Source organism: Rhamphochromis longiceps, linkage group LG9 (assembly GCF_057381845.1).
Source record: "Rhamphochromis longiceps isolate RC_006_pf linkage group LG9, R_longiceps_female_GT1.1, whole genome shotgun sequence".
Lineage (NCBI taxonomy): Eukaryota > Metazoa > Chordata > Actinopteri > Cichliformes > Cichlidae > Rhamphochromis > Rhamphochromis longiceps.
In genome coordinates this window covers 11,830,203-11,849,052 of record NC_140565.1, presented here as the reverse complement: position 1 = coordinate 11,849,052, position 18,850 = coordinate 11,830,203, and the positions used below count along the sequence as shown (strand labels likewise).

Genomic DNA, 18,850 nt, shown 5'->3' with positions numbered 1-18,850 from the left:
AAGTCTCACAAGTGTCAGTACTGATAAATGATCAGAATTATAATATTTTGGACTGTCTGAGGCAAAATTGAATCGAATCGGGACCTTGCGACTCATAATCGAATGGATTATAGAAATCCGTGACGATACCCAGCCCTAGTGAGGAGCCTAGGCCGGACAGAAGTGGATGTAGCTGTGGGTAATCAGAAAAGATGAAAAGAACGATTGATAACGTAAGTTAAGGCCTGATCCATCTGAAATTCATAGCCAGTGCTCTGACATGGAGCCATCAACCTCTGAATGGTGAAAAAGCACAGTGTATCCAGAAAACACATAATATGCCGCAATAAATGCACTGCCCAAATGTCCCCTCTCCTCAATGCCTTTCAGCAGCAGGCAGCAGCAAACAAGTCGATGATGATTAAATTTAACATTGTCTCAAATACTGCCAAAGCACTTTAAGCACAAGCACTTATTCAGTAACGTCTTTCTTGTAGAACTGGGCTCCAAATAAAGAACTTTGTGTTGACAAGATTGTTATTTAATCATTTACAAATCAATATTGTCTGTATGGACACCACGACAGGCACCAACCACCTTGAGGCCGCAGCTCAGTGAAGCAGCTTCGGCAATGGCAAAGTCCAATAATGAAAAACTACTCGGGTTCAGCTCAGGGAGGCCATTCCTCCCAATCACGCCCTTTCAGGTACTGTCGTTGCCCACATCAGCATTGAAGTCGGGCGGTGGAAGGAATACTTCGAGGACCTCCTTAATCCCACTTATGTGGAGGGAACAGAGTCTGGGGACGAGGGGGATGACCCACCAATCTACGGGGTCCATGGTTTGGCTGGAACGTTCTGTCAGGGTTGACGGAAACTCAGGTGCAGACTTAAGGAAAAGAGCAAGGAGAGTTTATTTCCATTTAAAAAAGCAAAACAAAAACAAAACTGATTGACTATATACAGAATGTGAGAGGAGTTCAGGGGTTCTGGGGTTCCACGGGGTAGGTGAGGGGAAATTCCACACATTCTCTCCAGTTCACTCCCAAGCTGCTCTTCGGCCACGCCACACACGCTCTGCTCCTGCCACACAAAATGCTCCTCTTCACTTCACTCACACTCGGGAAAACCAGGGACGAGAATCAAGGACCAAATTAAACCAGAGCCACTCTGTGCTATCTTTGATGTGGTCTAGAACCTGAATCTGCCCAACTCTAGACTCAAACTTAAACTTTTCATTACTGCTGGCCAGGCGAGCTATTTTGCTTTAGTGGGAAGACTCTTGCATGCGCAATGGGTAAAAGATATAATGTCCTGTATGGATTTAGAAAAAAATTTAATATACAGTTTGTGGGTCAAAAAACACATTTTATAAACTGTGGTCCCCTTTCCTGGGCTCCTTTAAGCTGAACACAGCTTCAACCGTCTGTTTGTTGTTAGTAACGCCGTTACTTGTAACGCTGTTATTCCCATCACTGTTCATATTTGACTAAAACCTTTTCTCTCTTAGTTCCTCGGATGCTACTGTCGCGGTCTGCGGAGGCAGACCATGCGGTGGTGTGTGTGGTGGACCCAGGTGCGAACACACGAGAGTAGACTCGAGTAAACTTAACTGAAAGCGAGCCTTTATTGTGGCTGGTGACAGGGAGTGCAGACAAGGCAGAAACGCAGTGACAAACTAAACTATGACTAAACTGGGAAAGTAAAACTAGGAAAAAACTATGAAGACACAGGAAACCATAACTATGAATACTAAGACTGGCTGTGACAACATGGAGGGTGGAACACAGACGACGCGACAATGACATTCAGAAAACAGAGGACTTAAATACACACATGAGGTGATCAGGGGAAGTGGAGACACATGAGGAAACAGCTGACTAGGATAAACAAAATGATGCACAGGCAAGAGTAAAACTAACCACATGAACACAGAACATAAGCCCCTTTTCAAAATAAAACAGGAAACATGCAGACTTAGACACGACAACACAACTTAACAGGCCTAACACGTATGACAGACTAGACAAGGAGCCAAACATAACCACAGAGACAAGACACATGAACCAGGGAAACTTAGTACAGGGGAGATGACATAACTAAGAAACAGGACTACACAGTAATCTAGAAATTAACTAGGTGCACTAAGCTAAGGCACAAAATAAATATAAAAGATACATAAACTCAACACTGGGTCGCTTGACCCAGGACCATGACAGCTGCTGGTCTCGTCTGTAGTTCCTGTGGTCCTGTTGCTCCTGCTGGTCTTGTTGGTGGTCTTACTGGTGCTCAGGAGAAGGAGGCAAACACAGCAGGCCCACATCCACAGCAGAGGTCAGTGCTCACCAGAACAAACAATATATTGGATGAAACAGCAGCTTTGTTTAGATCATGATGTCTAGAAGAATCTGCTTTGCTCTGTTTCAGTCATTCTAAAAACCTGCAATGAAGAAGATGACGTCAGTGACGAGGAGAGGATCTATATCAGGCCTGCCCAATCCCAGTCCTCGAGAGCTACTATCCTGCAGCTTTTAGATGCATCCCTACTCCAACACAGCTGAGTCAAATGGTTTGATCTCTTCAGCATGCCATCATGTTTGGCAAAGGCCTGATAACAAGCCATTCATTTGATTCGGGTGTGTGGGAACAAGGATGCATCTAAAAGCTGCAGGACGGTAGCTCTCGAGGACCGGGATTGGGCACCCCTGATCTATATGAATGTTGAGACACTGAACACCTACAGGAATTTTACCAAACAACCGGAAGGAGTGGAGGAAGAGGAAACAGAAGAGAAAGAGATAAAAATCCCATCAATAGAAGTGATTTTAGTCTAAATTGAGCTGTACCTATAGTGTACTTACATTTTTTTAAAGTGTAGAGTAAAATAATACATAAAGCAAAGTTGTTTTTATTGTGAAGCCTGAAAAAGATTTGTCTTTTTGATTATTAGTAAAAAAAAACAAAAAACTTCTTGGAGTATTTGGAAATTAATTGCACAATATAGCTGCTGCTATCCCTAATACAGTGACCTACAGCACACACCTGTATTTGTCATTCAGGCCACTCACCTGTCTGACTGTCACATACAGTCTCAGTCTTCCACATCATCATGCATCTTTAGCCAACTTAGCATGAGATGTTGCTCAGTATTAACCACATATTTCAACGGATATACACAAACAGATACACACAAGCCAGCGTGCATTATGGCACCTTTTAACCAATAGCTTCTGCTTTCCTGGCATCAAACCACCTCTTTTCTGTCTTTGAAAAATTCAAATTACTGCTTTTTGCTTCTTTGTAGTTTTCCCAAAATATGAGTAGATAAATAAGTTAACCCAGTTGAGTTATTACAAATCATGCTTATTTTAGCAGTCAGTGTAAATTATGTGTGCAGGAACAAGTGTTGGTTTCGACCATTTCTTTTTTTATATTAAAGAGAAGTGGAACAGGTGGCTTTGCAGCCTTAAGAAAATCTTCATTGATAAAAACACAAAGCTTAGCTGTAACACACTCACCTATGTATTTATTTCTATTATTGTAGTTATTTTGTCTGTGTCCCTGTACAGAAATATGAAAACCCTGTATGATTTTCACATTCCTTTTTGTTAACTAAAACATTCAAACAAAAATGTCAATTAGTTTTTAGGGAGCACAAAATATTCCAGCATGCAAAATGCTGTGAAAGAATTAACAACAAACAAATAAAAGTCTACAATAACTGTAATATCGCTCAGGTAGCAGGTGAGGTATTTCAGAAAATCCAGCTGAGCATGCTGCAGCTATTATCCACCGCTAATACCTGCTGCTTACTGAATTTGACCAAGAAGCTATACTGCCCTCAAGTGGAAGAGAATGTAACTGTTAGGTCTACACTTATAGTGTCACGGTCCTGGGTCTCCTGACCCAGCGTTTTTAGTTCTTTGTGATGTTTGTATTATTGTACTTGTGTGAGTTATTCTATGGTTTCTAGTTTCGATCCCTTGCCCTTCATGTTTCTCTGTGTCCCCTCTGTTCTGTGTAAGTCTGTGTCTGCATGTTTGAGTTCCCCTCTGTGTCTCTCGGTTCTTAGAGTCCTCTGCCTTATGGTTTATGTCTCTGTGTTTCTTAGTTGCTGTCTCCACTGTGTCAAGTTCGCGTCTCTGTGTGATCCTTCCTGTTTTACTTTGATGGTCCGCGTCTTATGTGAATGTGTCCTGCTTTCCTTGTCTCGTCAGTCCTGATTTCTCCCAGCTGTGCCCTCCTTCTGTGTCTCATTCCCCTCGTTACTTCCCAGTGTATTTTAACCCTGTGTTTCTCTGAGTCAGTGTTGCGTTGTCCCTCATGCTGTGTGGATCGCCCTGTGGCTCTCTGTGAGTTCTTAGTTTGTTGTTTCCCAGTTTAGTTTGTTTGTCCTACCAGCAAATAAAGCTGTGATTTTTGAGTTCATCCCCTGAGTCTGTGAGTCTTGCATTTTGGGTCCAACTCCTGCCTGCCGCACAGCGATTCATGACATATAGACCCCGCTAACTCAGACTTCTTCGTGTAAGTTCTGCACCCTGCTAATCATCTTGCACAATGACAATCATATTGATCCACAATTCTCCAACATTAACTGTTCTGCCTGTCACAATGCTACGCTCGCTCGGAGTACCAATCAGGTGAATTTGGATAATCTTCCATGGCAGCAGTGGTTGAGAAACACTGCTCTATAGACACAGACCCTCTGCATTTATTTTACTCAAACTTTCCTATATATTTTTTATACAATGCCATTTGTCTAGACCTCACTTGTGCTCATTTGAGGTCATGATAGAGTTGACGCATGCCTTACATTTATGGCTTTAAAATAACAGCTATGAAGCAGTGATGTGTCATGTTAGCTGCTTGACTGGTGGGAGCTCAAAGATGCAACAAAGAGAGGAGGAAAGTAATTGGAGATGTAAAATCTGAGAAGTGAAAAGATCGTGAATGTTTTGTTTCCTGCAGTTGTTCATAGTTTACTGATAAATGTACACTCTTCGTGGAAAATTTGAAAGTATCAGAGGTCTGATCTGAGTGCCTGAAACATTTGCACAGTGCAGCATGTTTTTGGGACAAGTCTTTGCTTTTGAGTAAGTTTGTCGTCATTTCACACTGACTGGTCTGCTGAGCTTATGTTTTACTATAGACTGAGACGTTGCTGTGCATCGGCTCATAGTGCCAAACTTTGCTAATTCGTACCTCAATCATTACTTGTGCTAATTTTAATTATTTGTTAATTGCTGTCCAGTATCTCTATAAAGTAAACAGTTTGATGATGTTTTGATTCTTCTTTTATACTTTTAATATACTGTATTTGTCTGATTTGTGACTGGCCATATCAAATAAAGATATGTTTGTGCTTAATCAAAATATTTGCAAATGAGATTTAAATGTCTCTATAAAGCAATAGAGACATTTAAACTGACTGATCTACTGATTCTTTACTTCCTTTTTTGTTAGCTAAACTATATTTCTCTAATGGACAGGTAAGGTAGAATGAAATTACAGGAAAAAAGTCAACATAACAAACCAGTGACCAATAACCTCTATTGGTTGGATGGTTTGTTTTAGCTCGGAGGCTCAATGACTCCAACAAACAGAGGCATGACAGTCACAATCTGGTGTCAGTCATCCTACTGTGAATTAGTTACTGACACATAATACCAGACATCTACAAGCAGGAGGAGTAAGTTTTTCAGTGTCCTACAATACTGTGCCAAAGTCTGGAACCACTCTTCATTTTTCAGTATTTTGTTGATAAAATGGGAAGTACAGATTGTGTACAGCTCTATCAAGCTTGAATACCTTTATTCTTCAACACAGCCTGAAATCTCTTAGGCAGCTTTTTTATCATTTGTTTAAGTAGTCATCGGGAATATTTCCCCAGTATGAAGCAAAATGTGTTGCAAAATATTCTTGAAGGACATTCAAAGCTCTTCTTTGGATGTGAGGTAACTCTTCAGCCATATAGTTTTTTGTCCTCAACTTGTCCAGTTTGAACAAAGCAGCTCTTTTAGAATCACGTTTTTGTTGCAAAAAACAAAACTGTTTAATTTCTTTGTTATCTTTGGCATTTTTCATAGATTCAACCAAAGAAACCGTGATAAATTGTGTTTTTATTTTAATTTTATTTTTTGTAAAAAGCTGCTACTGTCTAATAAAACAATTTAAAGCTGTTTCTTGTTCTGTGAATACACAACACTAGTTCATTCTCAATGCATGAATGATTCATAAGTCTGTGTTAACTAGCTTGATAAAAACAAACCAACAAACCTTGCAGTGAAGGTGATTTGTGTAATGGACTGAACATTTGACTACTTTGAGTTGGATTTGCGCCTCCTAGTGGTCAATTCAAAATCATGTTTTGGTAAATCAAGTTATTATGAGTGGAAGTAAAATTCCCCAAGTTAAGATTCAATTTGAAGCCACATCAGTTGCTGTTGCTGACTATGTAAACATCCTGCATTAACATGCTGTTCAGTGTTTCATTATCCCGGTTTACTGCCCACATTTTTTTTTTGGGGGGGGGTGTAAACCTGACTGACAGGTTCTCTTTTAGCATGCATTGTATACAGTGACAGTAATACAGTGTGCATTCATCTGTTGAGCTCTTCCTCTGTTGAAAATGCAATTCGAGCTAGATGGAAGAGTAAAACAAAAGAAGTCTCTGAGAACCACAACATGGAAAATGAATGCATGAGGCAAAGTGTGGGAACAAAGAAATAGTTTTCTGACAGATGAGGATGCAGGAATTTGGAAGTTTGAACTTTTTGTCAGGCATAAAAAAAATAAATAAATATAACAATAATTCTTCCATTGTTATTTCCATCCTGCAAAGTGAGTTATGTGGACAAAATCTATTAACACGATGAAACAATGAAACATATTTCTGAAGAGGGAAATAAAGGAAAGCATGATACCAGTCTGTGTAAGAGCAAATAGAAAAAAACAGAAAACAGCTTTCACATTTTCATCTGTGACATCCGTACAAATTCGTCCTCTTCATTTAAATTCAGCATATCTGTTACAATAAAAATAAAATATACACTTTTAAAAATTGCAGAAAAACATAACACAAAATGAAATCAGGACACTTTGACACTGTGCTTCCTGTTAATTACAACTTCTTTGCAGACTAATAAGAGGTTTATTCACCTGACACTAGTGCAGCTCCTAGAGGCAAAATATCAAGTATTTCAATCACAGCAAAGTACTCGATGGTAGTGTGTATGATCAGTGTTGGGGAGTAACGGAATATACGTACCGGTGTTACGTATTTAAAATACAAAATATGAGTAACTGTATTCCATTACAGTTCCCGTTTAAAAAGGTGGCATTCAGAATAGAGTTACTTTGTTGAAATAAATGATTACACGGCGGTCTTTTCCTGTTTCATATGTTAGACAGTCCCCTCTCTATTTTTGGTAATTCCACACCAGAACAAAACACGCATTAAGAGGCTCTAATGCCTTTGTCTCAATCTCGCGGCCCATGTTAGCTCTACTTGTGCCCACATAATGACGTGACGAAATATTTTTTAAAATTATTTAATATGAAGGCAATAGGCAGAGTGTTACAGGCATAGACCTAAAGAATGTAAGTGCTATTAGGACTCGACTGTACACTGTGTTCGTGTACATTGCACATTGTTCTTTGCAGTAGGAAGAGTTCAGTCTTTGTGAGCTGCATGGATGACATGCTGCACAGGCTTCCTTTTATGGGCGTCTAGGTTAATGTTGGGTGATTCACATTAGCAACCACTGCATTATTATTTTTAGCCTTCATTCATTATACTGCAGGCTGTGGCGGTTGAACAGGTTAGTTGTGCTGCGCTGTGCACCCTTTGCATCTCTTCTTGGTTGTCATTGTTTGCCTTGAATCCAAAGAATCTCTCTTCTTATGTACCAGAAATTTGAATTTCGTTGCATAACTGTGTTTTAATGTAGTGTCACTTGTCCAAACTATTTCAGAGCCTACGATGCAAGTTCAGTTTAGCTTGAATAACTTTATGTGATCTGGATTTACCTAACCTAACATAGGCAATAAGGATCATTTTCCACTGAATGCTAAAACGAGGGTAGTGCAGTGGTTGATACTACAGGTCCTGGATTTGAATCTAGTCTGCATGCAGTTTGCATGCTCTCACTGGGTACTCTGGCTTCTTCTGGTGGTCCAAAGACATGCATGGGGTTAGATTAACTGTTGATTCTAAATTTCCTGTAGGTGTGAATAGATGTCTGCCTTTATGTATTAGCCCTGTGACAGATTGGTGACTCATCCAGGGTGTGTCACAGCTGGGCTTCTGCGACTCTGGATTGAATAAGTGGAAAAAAATGGATGGATAGAAGATAAAGCTACAATATTAGAACATATGAAGAGGTTAAATATACAACACAGACTGAAAGCAACACAGTTGCTACAGACAAATCACCAGTTTGTGAGTGTGTGAGAGGAAAAAGCACTGTGTGAATGTGTGAGCTCTTTAAGACTGGATAAGATCTGCTTTATGAATAAAGTATTGTTTATGTGAAGCAAGGGAAGAAAGCCAAAAAAAGAGAGAATAAGATATCTGATTGATTATTACTGAACATTTCATAAATGTTGTAAAGATTGTTTTAGTTTTTATTCTTTCACGTCCTACCTCAGTCTGAGAGAAAGTACAGAAAAACAGAATTCAAATAGTCAACATGCAAATTGGATGAAAGTACAAATATAGATTGTAATAGAATATAAAACAATGAAATTATGAAATTGTCTGCAACAAAAAAAAATAAATTATACATTAGAGAACTGAGAAATGTCTTGAGGCTATTGTAAGACTCTCCCACGCTGCACACAGATGTTTGAAGGATCTTTCAGGAATAGTGACACTATTTTCCAGACAACTGATTGTTCATTAGGTGGTATACCTGCTGATCCAGAATGAGTTACCATAGTGAAATACGCAGGCAATAAATCAACCACCTAAACCCAGGGTTAACCTTGAAGTTGCCTGGAAAAGACAAAATCCAGCTTCTTGCACAGGCCTCTGCTAGAGGTGGACAGATCACTCCAAATGTCCATAGTATTAAGAAAAATGCTGGTATTGGATTGATAGTTTGCTTCTGTCCTCTAAGTTCACTATGTTATCCACTGAGTTTTGTTAAAAGAATAAATGAATATTAACTAAATAAATATTATTATTGAATGAAGGAATACTGGCCTCATATCTACTTGGTATTGGATCGACACTAAAATTTGCAGTATCGCACAGCGCCAGCCTCTGAACTTTAGTCGTCAGTCCCTGCAAAACGTTTTCTCCTCGAGGTCGCATGCGCTGTACCTCACTGACTAAACCTCACTTTAAACTTGTACTTTAAAGTATTTTAACTGGAAAAAGGTTTCACCCCCTTGCATTGAAGGGGTACAATACAATACAAATTTGTATTGTATTGTATTGTACCTAAAACTCCCAGCAGGCGTTACCCCTGCTCCTGTACAGTAAGTGACGAAGTGGTTTTTCTCTGGAATTTTTCCATTCGGCTTCCGTACAGTGATGTTCGAGAACGCGGAAGTTCACGTGGGGCGTGCCGATTTGTAAATAAAAAGCGATGCTTCACGCAGAAGGCTTGCCATCACAGAAAGACTCCTGATCGCTTGAAGACCTCGACAAAAGTCCGCGTTGGTAAGTGACAGGCTGTGCACTATGGGACGCATTGTTTTTATCTGGTGTGCAGATGGTTGGTGTTACTTGAATGCAGCACAATAAATTTCAGATGACGTCAACCAGATATGTGGAAAAATCCAAGTTATATAGTCGCTCAGATTATGCAGTCCCTGTACTGAATTTAAATTCTGTGTAAAGAACTTTAATCATAGTAATGATCGATGATAGCAATATAAGATTTCTTCCCCCATGTGCACTCAAAAAAAGGGATGTTTATATGTGACTGACAAATGTGGAAGTTGAACTGTTGCTTGGTGTGTTTGCAGTCTGCAGGTAAATCTGCATACACACCACCAAAGATGCACGTCATTCTAATTCCCGAAACAATAATCACATCTTTTCTGTTGTTGTGTTTTGGGGGTTTAGGTAAAGTGAACCATAATTCACTTAATTAATCCTACTTTAGTGCAATAATTAACACCTTTGCCCTCTCTTTTTTATACCAGAAACAATGGCATCTGCAACCCCTCTGTCCAAGGCAAACAGTGCCTTCTCTCTGACTTTGCTCAAAGAGCTGAGCAATAACGACAAGACGGGAAACATCTTTTTCTCCCCGTTCAGCATCTCTTCAGCCCTGGCTATGGTGATGCTGGGGGCCAGAGGCAACACAGCCACACAGATGTCAGAGGTACAGTCGTGCAGCTGCCTTTGTTGAAGATTGTATGCAGCTTGTTGAAGCTGGTTCAATTCTACCCTATGAAGCTTGTTAGCTTACATTTTGTGATGTGTTTCATTGCTTTTCTGCTTTACACACTTGTGGATTTCCCTCCAAACACCGTTAAAATCCATGGCTTCTGAAATGACCCCTTTCATTTACTTAAAGAGCTCTGAGAGGCCGTTTCAAGCAACGTTGAACATTAAAGCTCCATGATGATAGGGCGTCGAATTTGATCTTTTGAAAGCCGCCAAAGCTACTGTGTGACTCACCAAGCTCTGACTTTCAGTGTCAGCCCTGTGCTGCGTTACTCGGGGAACAGGATCCATAAAATGGAAGTGTAAGGGCAATAAAGCTTCAGGTAATCCGTACGGGTTATCAGTTCCCTTTGTGCAGCGGGCGTGCCCATTTGTCTGGCTGCCTGGATTTCATAAGCAGGCACTTGTCCAAGCTGAGGCACTAAATGGAAACGGCTGGAAGAATATTGTGACGCAGTCTATGAAGAAGTAATACACTACCCTAACTAAGACATATCAGGCACTGAAGCACATTTGTGGAAACATAAAATGCATTTGAACTGTTTATAGAAATTAGAGCTATGCTTTTAGCACCTTATGGAGAAGAAGGCTCACGCTGTGGAGCATGCCCTGCATTTCAAAGGTCTTTAGACATGAGATTGACAATCAGTGTATTGTTAGAGTAAAAATTAAATAAGAGATACTGAGGGATTTTAAAGAACTGCCCATCTGGTTAAATAAACAGCAGAGAGGCCTTATATTCAGCAGGAGTAGCTGGTATGGAAGTTAACATTCACTAAGAAGATTGTGACAAAAGGATTCCTGAAGTCAAGCCACACCCAGCTAAGTCAAGCTAGTGGGTGTGGGAGAGAGAGGGCCTCCACGTGTATCTGGTCATTTGAAATGATAATGCTCTGAAAGATAATGGATTTATTAGAGAGTACCTTGAACGAAAAGTTTGAAGAAATTCCTTGAAAACGATCACAGCAGTTGACATATAAAAGCAAGATTAATGCAAGCTGTCTCTTTTCTTGTGTAGCTGTAGGTAAACAGCTACTTTTCACACAGATGTGGCTTCTGCAACTGAGCTGCACCAAGAGTCAAAGCAGGGAAGGAGCTAAAAGATAACTATCAAGGCTAATAAGAGTAGTAATTGAGATTTGATGCATAGTTAAACTTTCTGTGGGGTGTATTTATAAAAATAAAAAAAAAGCCTGCGGCAGAAGTTCAACTGGAAAAACAAAGTGCAATCACATTCTTCATTTTGTGAGTAAGTGTCAGTGACTGTACGATTGTTGGGCAATCGTTCGCTTGACAAATATTGCAGTCGATTGGAGTGAGTAAGAAACACACGGGAGCACTGACGTTTCCTGAATTTGCACACACTTGTCATTTATCTCCTCAACAAACAACATTAGTGCAATAATTCAGTCCTGTTTAGCAATGCACGTACGTGGGCGTGATTACTCAATCAGGGTGTAGCTAGAGACCACCCACAATTCTGAATCTATGAAATAAAATATGTTTTTGCCTCACACATACTGGAATATACTGGATAGGCTCCAGTCACCCCACCCCTGCAACCCTGTATTGGAAGAGAATGGATGAATGGAAGCATTTAAATAAGTTTAAATTATGACTGAATACAGTGACAAGCCACAACATTAAAACCAAGCCAAAACATCGACAAACGAACTCCATAAGACCTCTGAACGTGTCCTGTAGTAGGTGGTAGTTTTCAAAGAAGCATCCACATAAATGTCAGGATCTGAGATCTCCCAGCAGAACTTAAAGAACCAGTTAAGAACCATCCACATGATGGTGAAACCTCGTGAAACTGCACAGGCCAGACTGTGAGACACTCGTGACTCTTTCACTCGTTCAGTGGTTATCTTTACTGGGCCTCTCTTGGTAGGTTATTGAACTTTCGTAATTCTGTAAGAACATCAGGACAGAACTGTTTCTTAAGCCAAGTCACACCCAGTGAAGTCATGCTGGTGGGTGTGGGTGTATATGGGAGGGAAAGAACCTCCACCTGTATCCAGTCATTTGTAGTGATAACACTCTGAAACATAATGGATTTATTAGAGATTACGTGGAAGAAAAACTTTGAAGAATTTCCTCGAAGATTATCATGACAGATTATCATGATTATGATGACAGATGATATATCGGACATTAATCTGTGTGTTTTATGCCGCCTGTTTTCTTCGTCCAACACTGTTGCCTGACATTTCTTTTCTCTTGATAGATGTGATTGTGTTGAGATGATCTTGCCATACATAAGCCAGTGGCTTGTGGCTTATGTATGGATACAAGGTGTCCTGTTTCACAGTCTAACTGGGCGGTTCCCAGTTTACTCTGTCTGTTAAATCGGTATTTATTCAAATCATTTCAATAATAAATACATATTTGAGGAACTTTAACTCACCTCAGACTGCTCTGGTCATTGGCTGACTAGTCTGTTATTTAACATAACAATATTCCTATAAACAAGTTGCTTTTATTTATTTATTTTTTGGTTAGTTTGCACAGCAGCTAACTACAATCAGCCTTTCCAGAGCAGAGACACTTCCCGAGCTACAAGCACCCATGGTTAGGATTCATTGGTTCAAAACATGTGGCCAAATAACTTAAATTGGAGTTAATTATTGGTAAGAAACAAATCCATAACCAATTCTGTCATACATTTACGGAATGACGAGATGCCTGTTTAAATAATGATGTACCCCACAAAGTCATGCAGTAAATCCACTGCTGTCAAAAATGACTTATGTTAATAATCCAGATCTAACACAGTTGTTGTTTTTTGGCTTACATTATTTCTCTGCGAGTTGGTACAAGTAATTTTAAAAGAGCGACTTACTGTAAACGGTGTTTTCCCAAGCACAGTTTTATACACTACTGTGCTAAGTGCAACCAGACACGGCTGTTGGGTGTGATTACTCTGAGTCAGCTTGGCTCAGCTGTACCATCACAGAAAGATGAGCCTGGCTCAGAGGGGCATCTGGGGACCTACTGTAAGGACAGTTGGCTGCCTGTTACCTTATTTGAAAGACTGTATATTTTGCTGGTTTAATTTTAAGTAAGAGTTTATAACACAAAATAAAATGTTGTAATTACTTAAAATGATAATACTTTGATTCTGGCTAAAATGTTTTGGTTCTCAAAAAATTCCTCTGTAGAGGAAATATTCTTTATGCTTAAAGCAAATGAATGCAGGGAAGTTATGGTCATACTGTTTATAATTGTTTCTATTGTTTGTTTTGTTTTTTCAACTGAGGGGTTTGTCACAACTGTGTAAAAGTGTTTCATTGAACATTATCAGCGACTCATTAGAAGATTTCTTGTTCAGGTATCAGATTGAAGTCTACAACTCGGCCAACACATCAGTTTAAGGACAAGCTCATAAATTACTGTTTTGTTTTGTTTTTTAAAAATGGAAAAACAAACGTTGAACGTAACGGTGAGCACTTGGAATCGCACTTCTAGGTTCTCTGCTTCACCAAGGCAGAGAAGCCTAAGCACGCACCGGCGGGACAGATGCACATGCAACAGCAGGCCCAGTCTGCGCTGCCGAATCTGAGGAAGGTGGTAACAAAGCAGCAATACAGGAATTGCACACTAACAAAAGGGGAAATATTACTAACAGCTGATCTAACAGTGCCGTGTGGTGAGGGGATCAATGGAAACAAAGATGTTAGAGCTTCACAGAGCATTTCACATCTGTGTTTGTACTCTGTTTTTGCTTTGCTGATGTCCTTTATGCTGCTGTCTTGAACTGTCGGGTAAAAGCAGCAGTGATATGTTTACTGAAGGTTTAATGTGTATGTGGCGAGTCCAACAGCTTCAAACCCCACAGCATTACATAATGCATATGAATATAGCCGTGTCCTTTTATGACCTCTTTCTGTGTGTTTTCTTTCTTTTTATCTCTTATTAGCAGATGCTGTAAATGTCACTTGAGCCTTCAAAGTTTGAACCTATGACAGCGCATCACTTTTTCCATTTCCTGTTTGTGTAATTCCAGAGAATCACTCTTGTATAAAGAGAGAAAACTCTGTTAACAAATTGAGCACCCAACATTACAGCCGTCTGTGACTTTAGCTGTGGATGTGCACCATGTAAAAACACACTCTACTTCGTTCTTATTAAGCAGTTGGACTTGAAGATGACCACATAAATGATAACACGGTGGTGGGATGGTGTGGGTCTTTATGTGCTGTAAATGCTTTGTGGAAAGGCTTCTCTAAGCTTGGGTCATGGCTTCTCTGAATCCAGTGCTTTTTTTTGTTTTGTTTTTTGAACAGTTGTCTGCTTTGTTCACAGTGCCTGAAAACGAAGGATTGTCAGGATGATGTCCACAGCAGCTTTGCGCAGTTGCTGAGTGTGCTCAACAAGTCAGATGCTCCATATTCTCTCAGCGTTGCCAACAGACTGTATGGGGAGCAGTCCTACCAGTTTGTTGAGGTGTGTGTGTGTCTCTGTTCGTGTGGCTTGTTTTTTTTTCCTAAAGAATGAGAGAAATCTTTAAGCTGTGGAGGAAAGAATGAGGTAGTTGATTAGGCAGTAAAATCCCACAGAGCTAATAGGTTATTTTGTTTGGGTGTTCAGACTTTATAAGTGTGTCATTAACTGATTTCAGGATTTCTTGGGAAAAACCAAGAAGCATTACAATGCTGAGCTGGAGGCCGTGGACTTCATCAAAAGCTTCGATGCTGCCAGGCTCAACATCAACAGCTGGGTGGAGAAGACAACACAAGGTGGGTAACACACTAAACATGTCCACCTTCCACTGATATGAAGTTAGAAGTTGTAATGAAAAAACTTTTATAGTATTAGTGTGTTGGTTAGTAGTCCTGCAGAACTGTTCTTCTGTGAGATGTTAGTAGAGTATTTATTACATACGTCTGTGTCGCTGCTTCACACGTGTCAACGTATCCTTCAGGTAAAATTAAGGATTTGCTGGCTCAGGGTGTTTTGGACCCCATGACCAGGCTGGTGTTGGTCAATGCCATCTACTTTAAGGGCCTCTGGAACAAGCAGTTTAAGCAGGATCAAACACAAGATGCTCAGTTTCGAGTCAACAAGGTAATACAGCAGCTGCATGAATACTGCTGATTTTATTTTTTATATATAATATATCCTGACAGTGTTTGTGGTAAGGGTCTTTTTTTTTTTCTTCTTTTTTTTAAGATCACATGGTGTTCAGTCACATTCTTAGCGGCACCTCTCGATCAGATATTTCTGTTAGCTGTGATGAAACACAGTAAAAAACACATTAGACTTTGCTCAGAGTGATAAAAAGTCATTATGCTTCGACTGGCTGACAAAATCCTAGAACTGCATGAAGTGATGTTAAACCGTCTCATGACTTAAAGAGAGCAAATCTAACTCAAGAACAAGGCTTGTTATATCTCAGCCTTTCCAGCTGTTATTATTAACTTGCCAGCAAACAGTTGGAAATCTAGAAGAAGTGGGCTGGCAGTGGCAGTGGTTTGCTCTTCACCTGATGAGTGAAAGTCACACTCTCACTGCTGTTTGTATTTCTCGAGTAGCTCAACAAGCCTTAAAGAAACAACTATTTTTAACATTATTTATTTGCAAGCCAATGATTTAAAACTTCACTTTTTCTCCTCGAGCAGGTTCGCTTCTAACTGCGGTTGCTCTCATACACTTCTGTATACACTCAACACCAATTTCAGGTTGAACTAGTACACTCGTGACAAAGTAAAAGATTTCAGCTGGTGATGTTTCACATGTTATTTTTTTCATATTTCAGAATGACACTAAGCCAGTGAAGATGATGTACCAAAAGTCTAAGTTCCCTTTGACCTTCATCCATGAAGTCAACTGTCAGGTAATTTGCAGTAAATCAGTCAGTATGGCCGGCAACCCATCACCTGTTAACTTGGCAGCATTTAAAATAGTTTGATTTGAGAGAGTGTGTGTGATGTTGTCTGGTTGGCAGCTCAGGCTGTTTCAAAACCTTGGTGGGTTCAGCTTTAGTGGTTAAGTCATGTGGACTAATGCTCTCTGCATCATCATGGATGCTGGTTTGTGAACTGCACATACAAGATGGTTAATCGTTTTCCACTTCTCCTCAGTCCAAGGAAGGTAGAGAATAAAGTTGGATTTGCAGAAATGCAGGAATGAACTGTATTTACTGCCAACGTTGGTTTGAAGTCTTCCAGAGCCTGTGAACTTGTTTTTCTTGCAAAATCATGTCAGTTTTGTAACATAGTGCAATCTGACGAGCCAAAGATTGTCGCCAACATCAATTTGTTTGTTTGTTTTTACCCTTGACTCTTGTGCACAGGGATTTTAGTGCCTTTTGAAAAGTATTTAATGGTGTTGTTTTTTTGTTTTTGTTTTTTTTGTTTTTGTTTCTTTTTTCTTTTTAACACCACACTGTTGTAAGCTTAATGGTCTACAAGTTATTTTAGTGCTATGTTGCCCCTGTCCCAGCTTTCTGGATTTGTTTTTGTATAAGTTATTGTATTACACGGCATTGCATGTTAACATTTTTAGCTGATGATTAAGTCTAACAGTTGCATAGCCACTATTATATATTCACGCTAATGTTTGAAACCTGTGCGACAGATCATCGAGTTGCCTTACAAAGGGAATGAGCTCAGCATGGTCGTCTTTCTGCCCCAAAATATTGAGGACGGCACAACGGGTCTGGAGAAGGTATAACAAGCACACTTGGATAATGAAACCTATGAAATACATAAACAGTGGATGATTTTTTTTTTTTTTTTTTTTTCCCCCATCTCTAGCTGGAGAAGGAGCTGACCTTTGAGAATTTTGTGGAGTGGACTAATCCCAATATGATGGATGAAATTGAGGTCACGGTGGGCCTGCCTCGATTCAAGCTAGAGGAGAATTACGACATGAAGACTGTCCTGGTCAGCATGGGCATGGTGGATGCCTTTGACATGCAAAAGAGTGACTTCTCTGGTATGAAGTATTCTTGGAACATGCCGCACAATAAAACGGGAGCCCAAAACATGAACGGACTGCTGCTGTTCTCTTAAATCACCGTAATTTCCATCACCTCCATATTCTACATAAATCAAATATGTTATTTTGCTTTGTTTTGTGACAGGCATGTCTCCTGCCAATGACCTGGTGCTGTCCAAAGTCGTGCACAAGGCTTTCGTGGAGGTCAACGAGGAGGGAACGGAGGCTGCCGCTGCCACCGCTGCTATCATGATGCTGCGCTGCGCCAGGATTCCAGCCAGATTCATCGCCGACCACCCCTTCCTCTTCTTCATCAGGCACAACCCTTCCTCGAGCATCCTCTTCGCTGGCCGATACAGTTCCCCCGTGTGAGCGCGTTTAGAGTGGTGTTTCTCAGCTGGAGGGAGGTTACAACATGACTGGTGTAAAATCGAATTTGGTGTTGTTGCTGAGAGCTCCTGCTCAAGAGTTTCATTATGCTAATCTCACCCTATGTTCCTGGCCTGTATATCAACACCACCAGGATGAGGAATTAAAAATGACGGTGTGTAATTTTTATAAAAAATTTCACCCCTTGTTTGTGTCTCTTCTCTGAATACTGTCATCTTGCACTGTTTAACCTAATTTGATCTTTTGATTTATGTCGTAATGCACGTATGGCCCTGTTTGCTGCAGTCATATACCCTATTTTATCTATCTTGAAGACTAGATTGTTATCATATGCCTTACACCTTAGGAAAAAGTTTACAATGTGCCTCTATTAACCTGCTGTACACCAGCTGCACCTTTTTTGGTTAAAAAAATGTGCTATGCATTTTATCTGAAAACATGCAATATCATACTTAGCTTAGCCAAAGATAATAATTTTAACAGTGTAATACATTTTATATGGAATTATAAAATGCATATAATAATTGGAGAATTTATAAAAACGTACATAAATGCTTGAACTGGCATTGAGTCCAGGTCATTTTTATGTATCCCTTGACTTACATGTGGAATAAAGTGTGTGGTTTGCAACTGCTCCATGTTTAAAATGCCTTTTACTCACATTTTCCTTTACCTGGTTCAGCCAAGTGTTATAGGATGGGGTTTCTAATGCTGTTTAACCATTTAATGTAGAATTTTTGGTATTACACTTGTCACCGTCAGTCACTCTAACATCATATTAGTCCTTTCAAATGTTTAGGGGGGGCATTTTGCCATTGTTTTGTTCCAGTAGGAAAAAAGGAGACTTAAAGCAGTTTCGAATTGGCCACTGGATTACTTTCTACACTTCTGTTAAAAAATAAAAAATATTACCTATGTAACCAACTGAAACAACAAAAGTTGTATCAGCCAAGCCTTGGGCAGTAACTTTCAATCCTCAAACAAGTTATTCATTTTGCTTAAATGCAATATAATACTTATCTTAGCCAAAGAGAGTAATAATAATAATAACTGTTAAAAATAGCTTCATAATTTCCAATTTTAAATAGCAGTCCCACTCCAACACAGTAGGTGGTGCTATTGCATTAGCTGTGCT

At 39.8% G+C, this 18,850-nt stretch overlaps 2 protein-coding genes across 3 annotated transcripts in view; one reads left to right on the top strand and one right to left on the bottom strand.

Moving 5' to 3' along the window:
• Positions 1-18,850, bottom strand: part of LOC146661782 (uncharacterized) — a 517,204-nt gene that overhangs the window by 186,891 nt on the left and 311,463 nt on the right. The gene's annotated exons all lie outside the window — the stretch shown is intronic.
• On the top strand, positions 9,525-18,360 carry LOC146661793 (leukocyte elastase inhibitor-like). Of its 2 annotated transcripts, XM_085418269.1 has the most exons (10): positions 9,525-9,645; positions 10,134-10,315; positions 13,852-13,950; positions 14,689-14,829; positions 15,005-15,122; positions 15,308-15,450; positions 16,142-16,219; positions 16,963-17,052; positions 17,142-17,322; positions 17,471-18,360. In XM_085418269.1, exons 2-10 carry the CDS (start codon positions 10,139-10,141, stop codon positions 17,695-17,697), a joined length of 1,254 nt encoding a protein of 417 aa, XP_085274395.1. In that variant the 5' UTR covers positions 9,525-9,645; positions 10,134-10,138; the 3' UTR covers positions 17,698-18,360. The 2 variants fall into 2 exon arrangements, with proteins under 2 accessions (XP_085274395.1, XP_085274396.1); XM_085418270.1 differs by lacking the exon at positions 13,852-13,950.

Excerpts from the sequence above, each read along its gene's own strand:
- LOC146661793 (XM_085418269.1), top strand. The coding sequence starts at position 10,139 with ATGGCATCTGCAACCCCTCTGTCCAAGGCAAACAGTGCCTTCTCTCTG. Across the intron at positions 15,451-16,141 it reads CTCAGTTTCGAGTCAACAAG|AATGACACTAAGCCAGTGAA; the intron begins GTAATACAGCAG and ends TTCATATTTCAG. Across the intron at positions 17,323-17,470 it reads GCAAAAGAGTGACTTCTCTG|GCATGTCTCCTGCCAATGAC; the intron begins GTATGAAGTATT and ends GTTTTGTGACAG.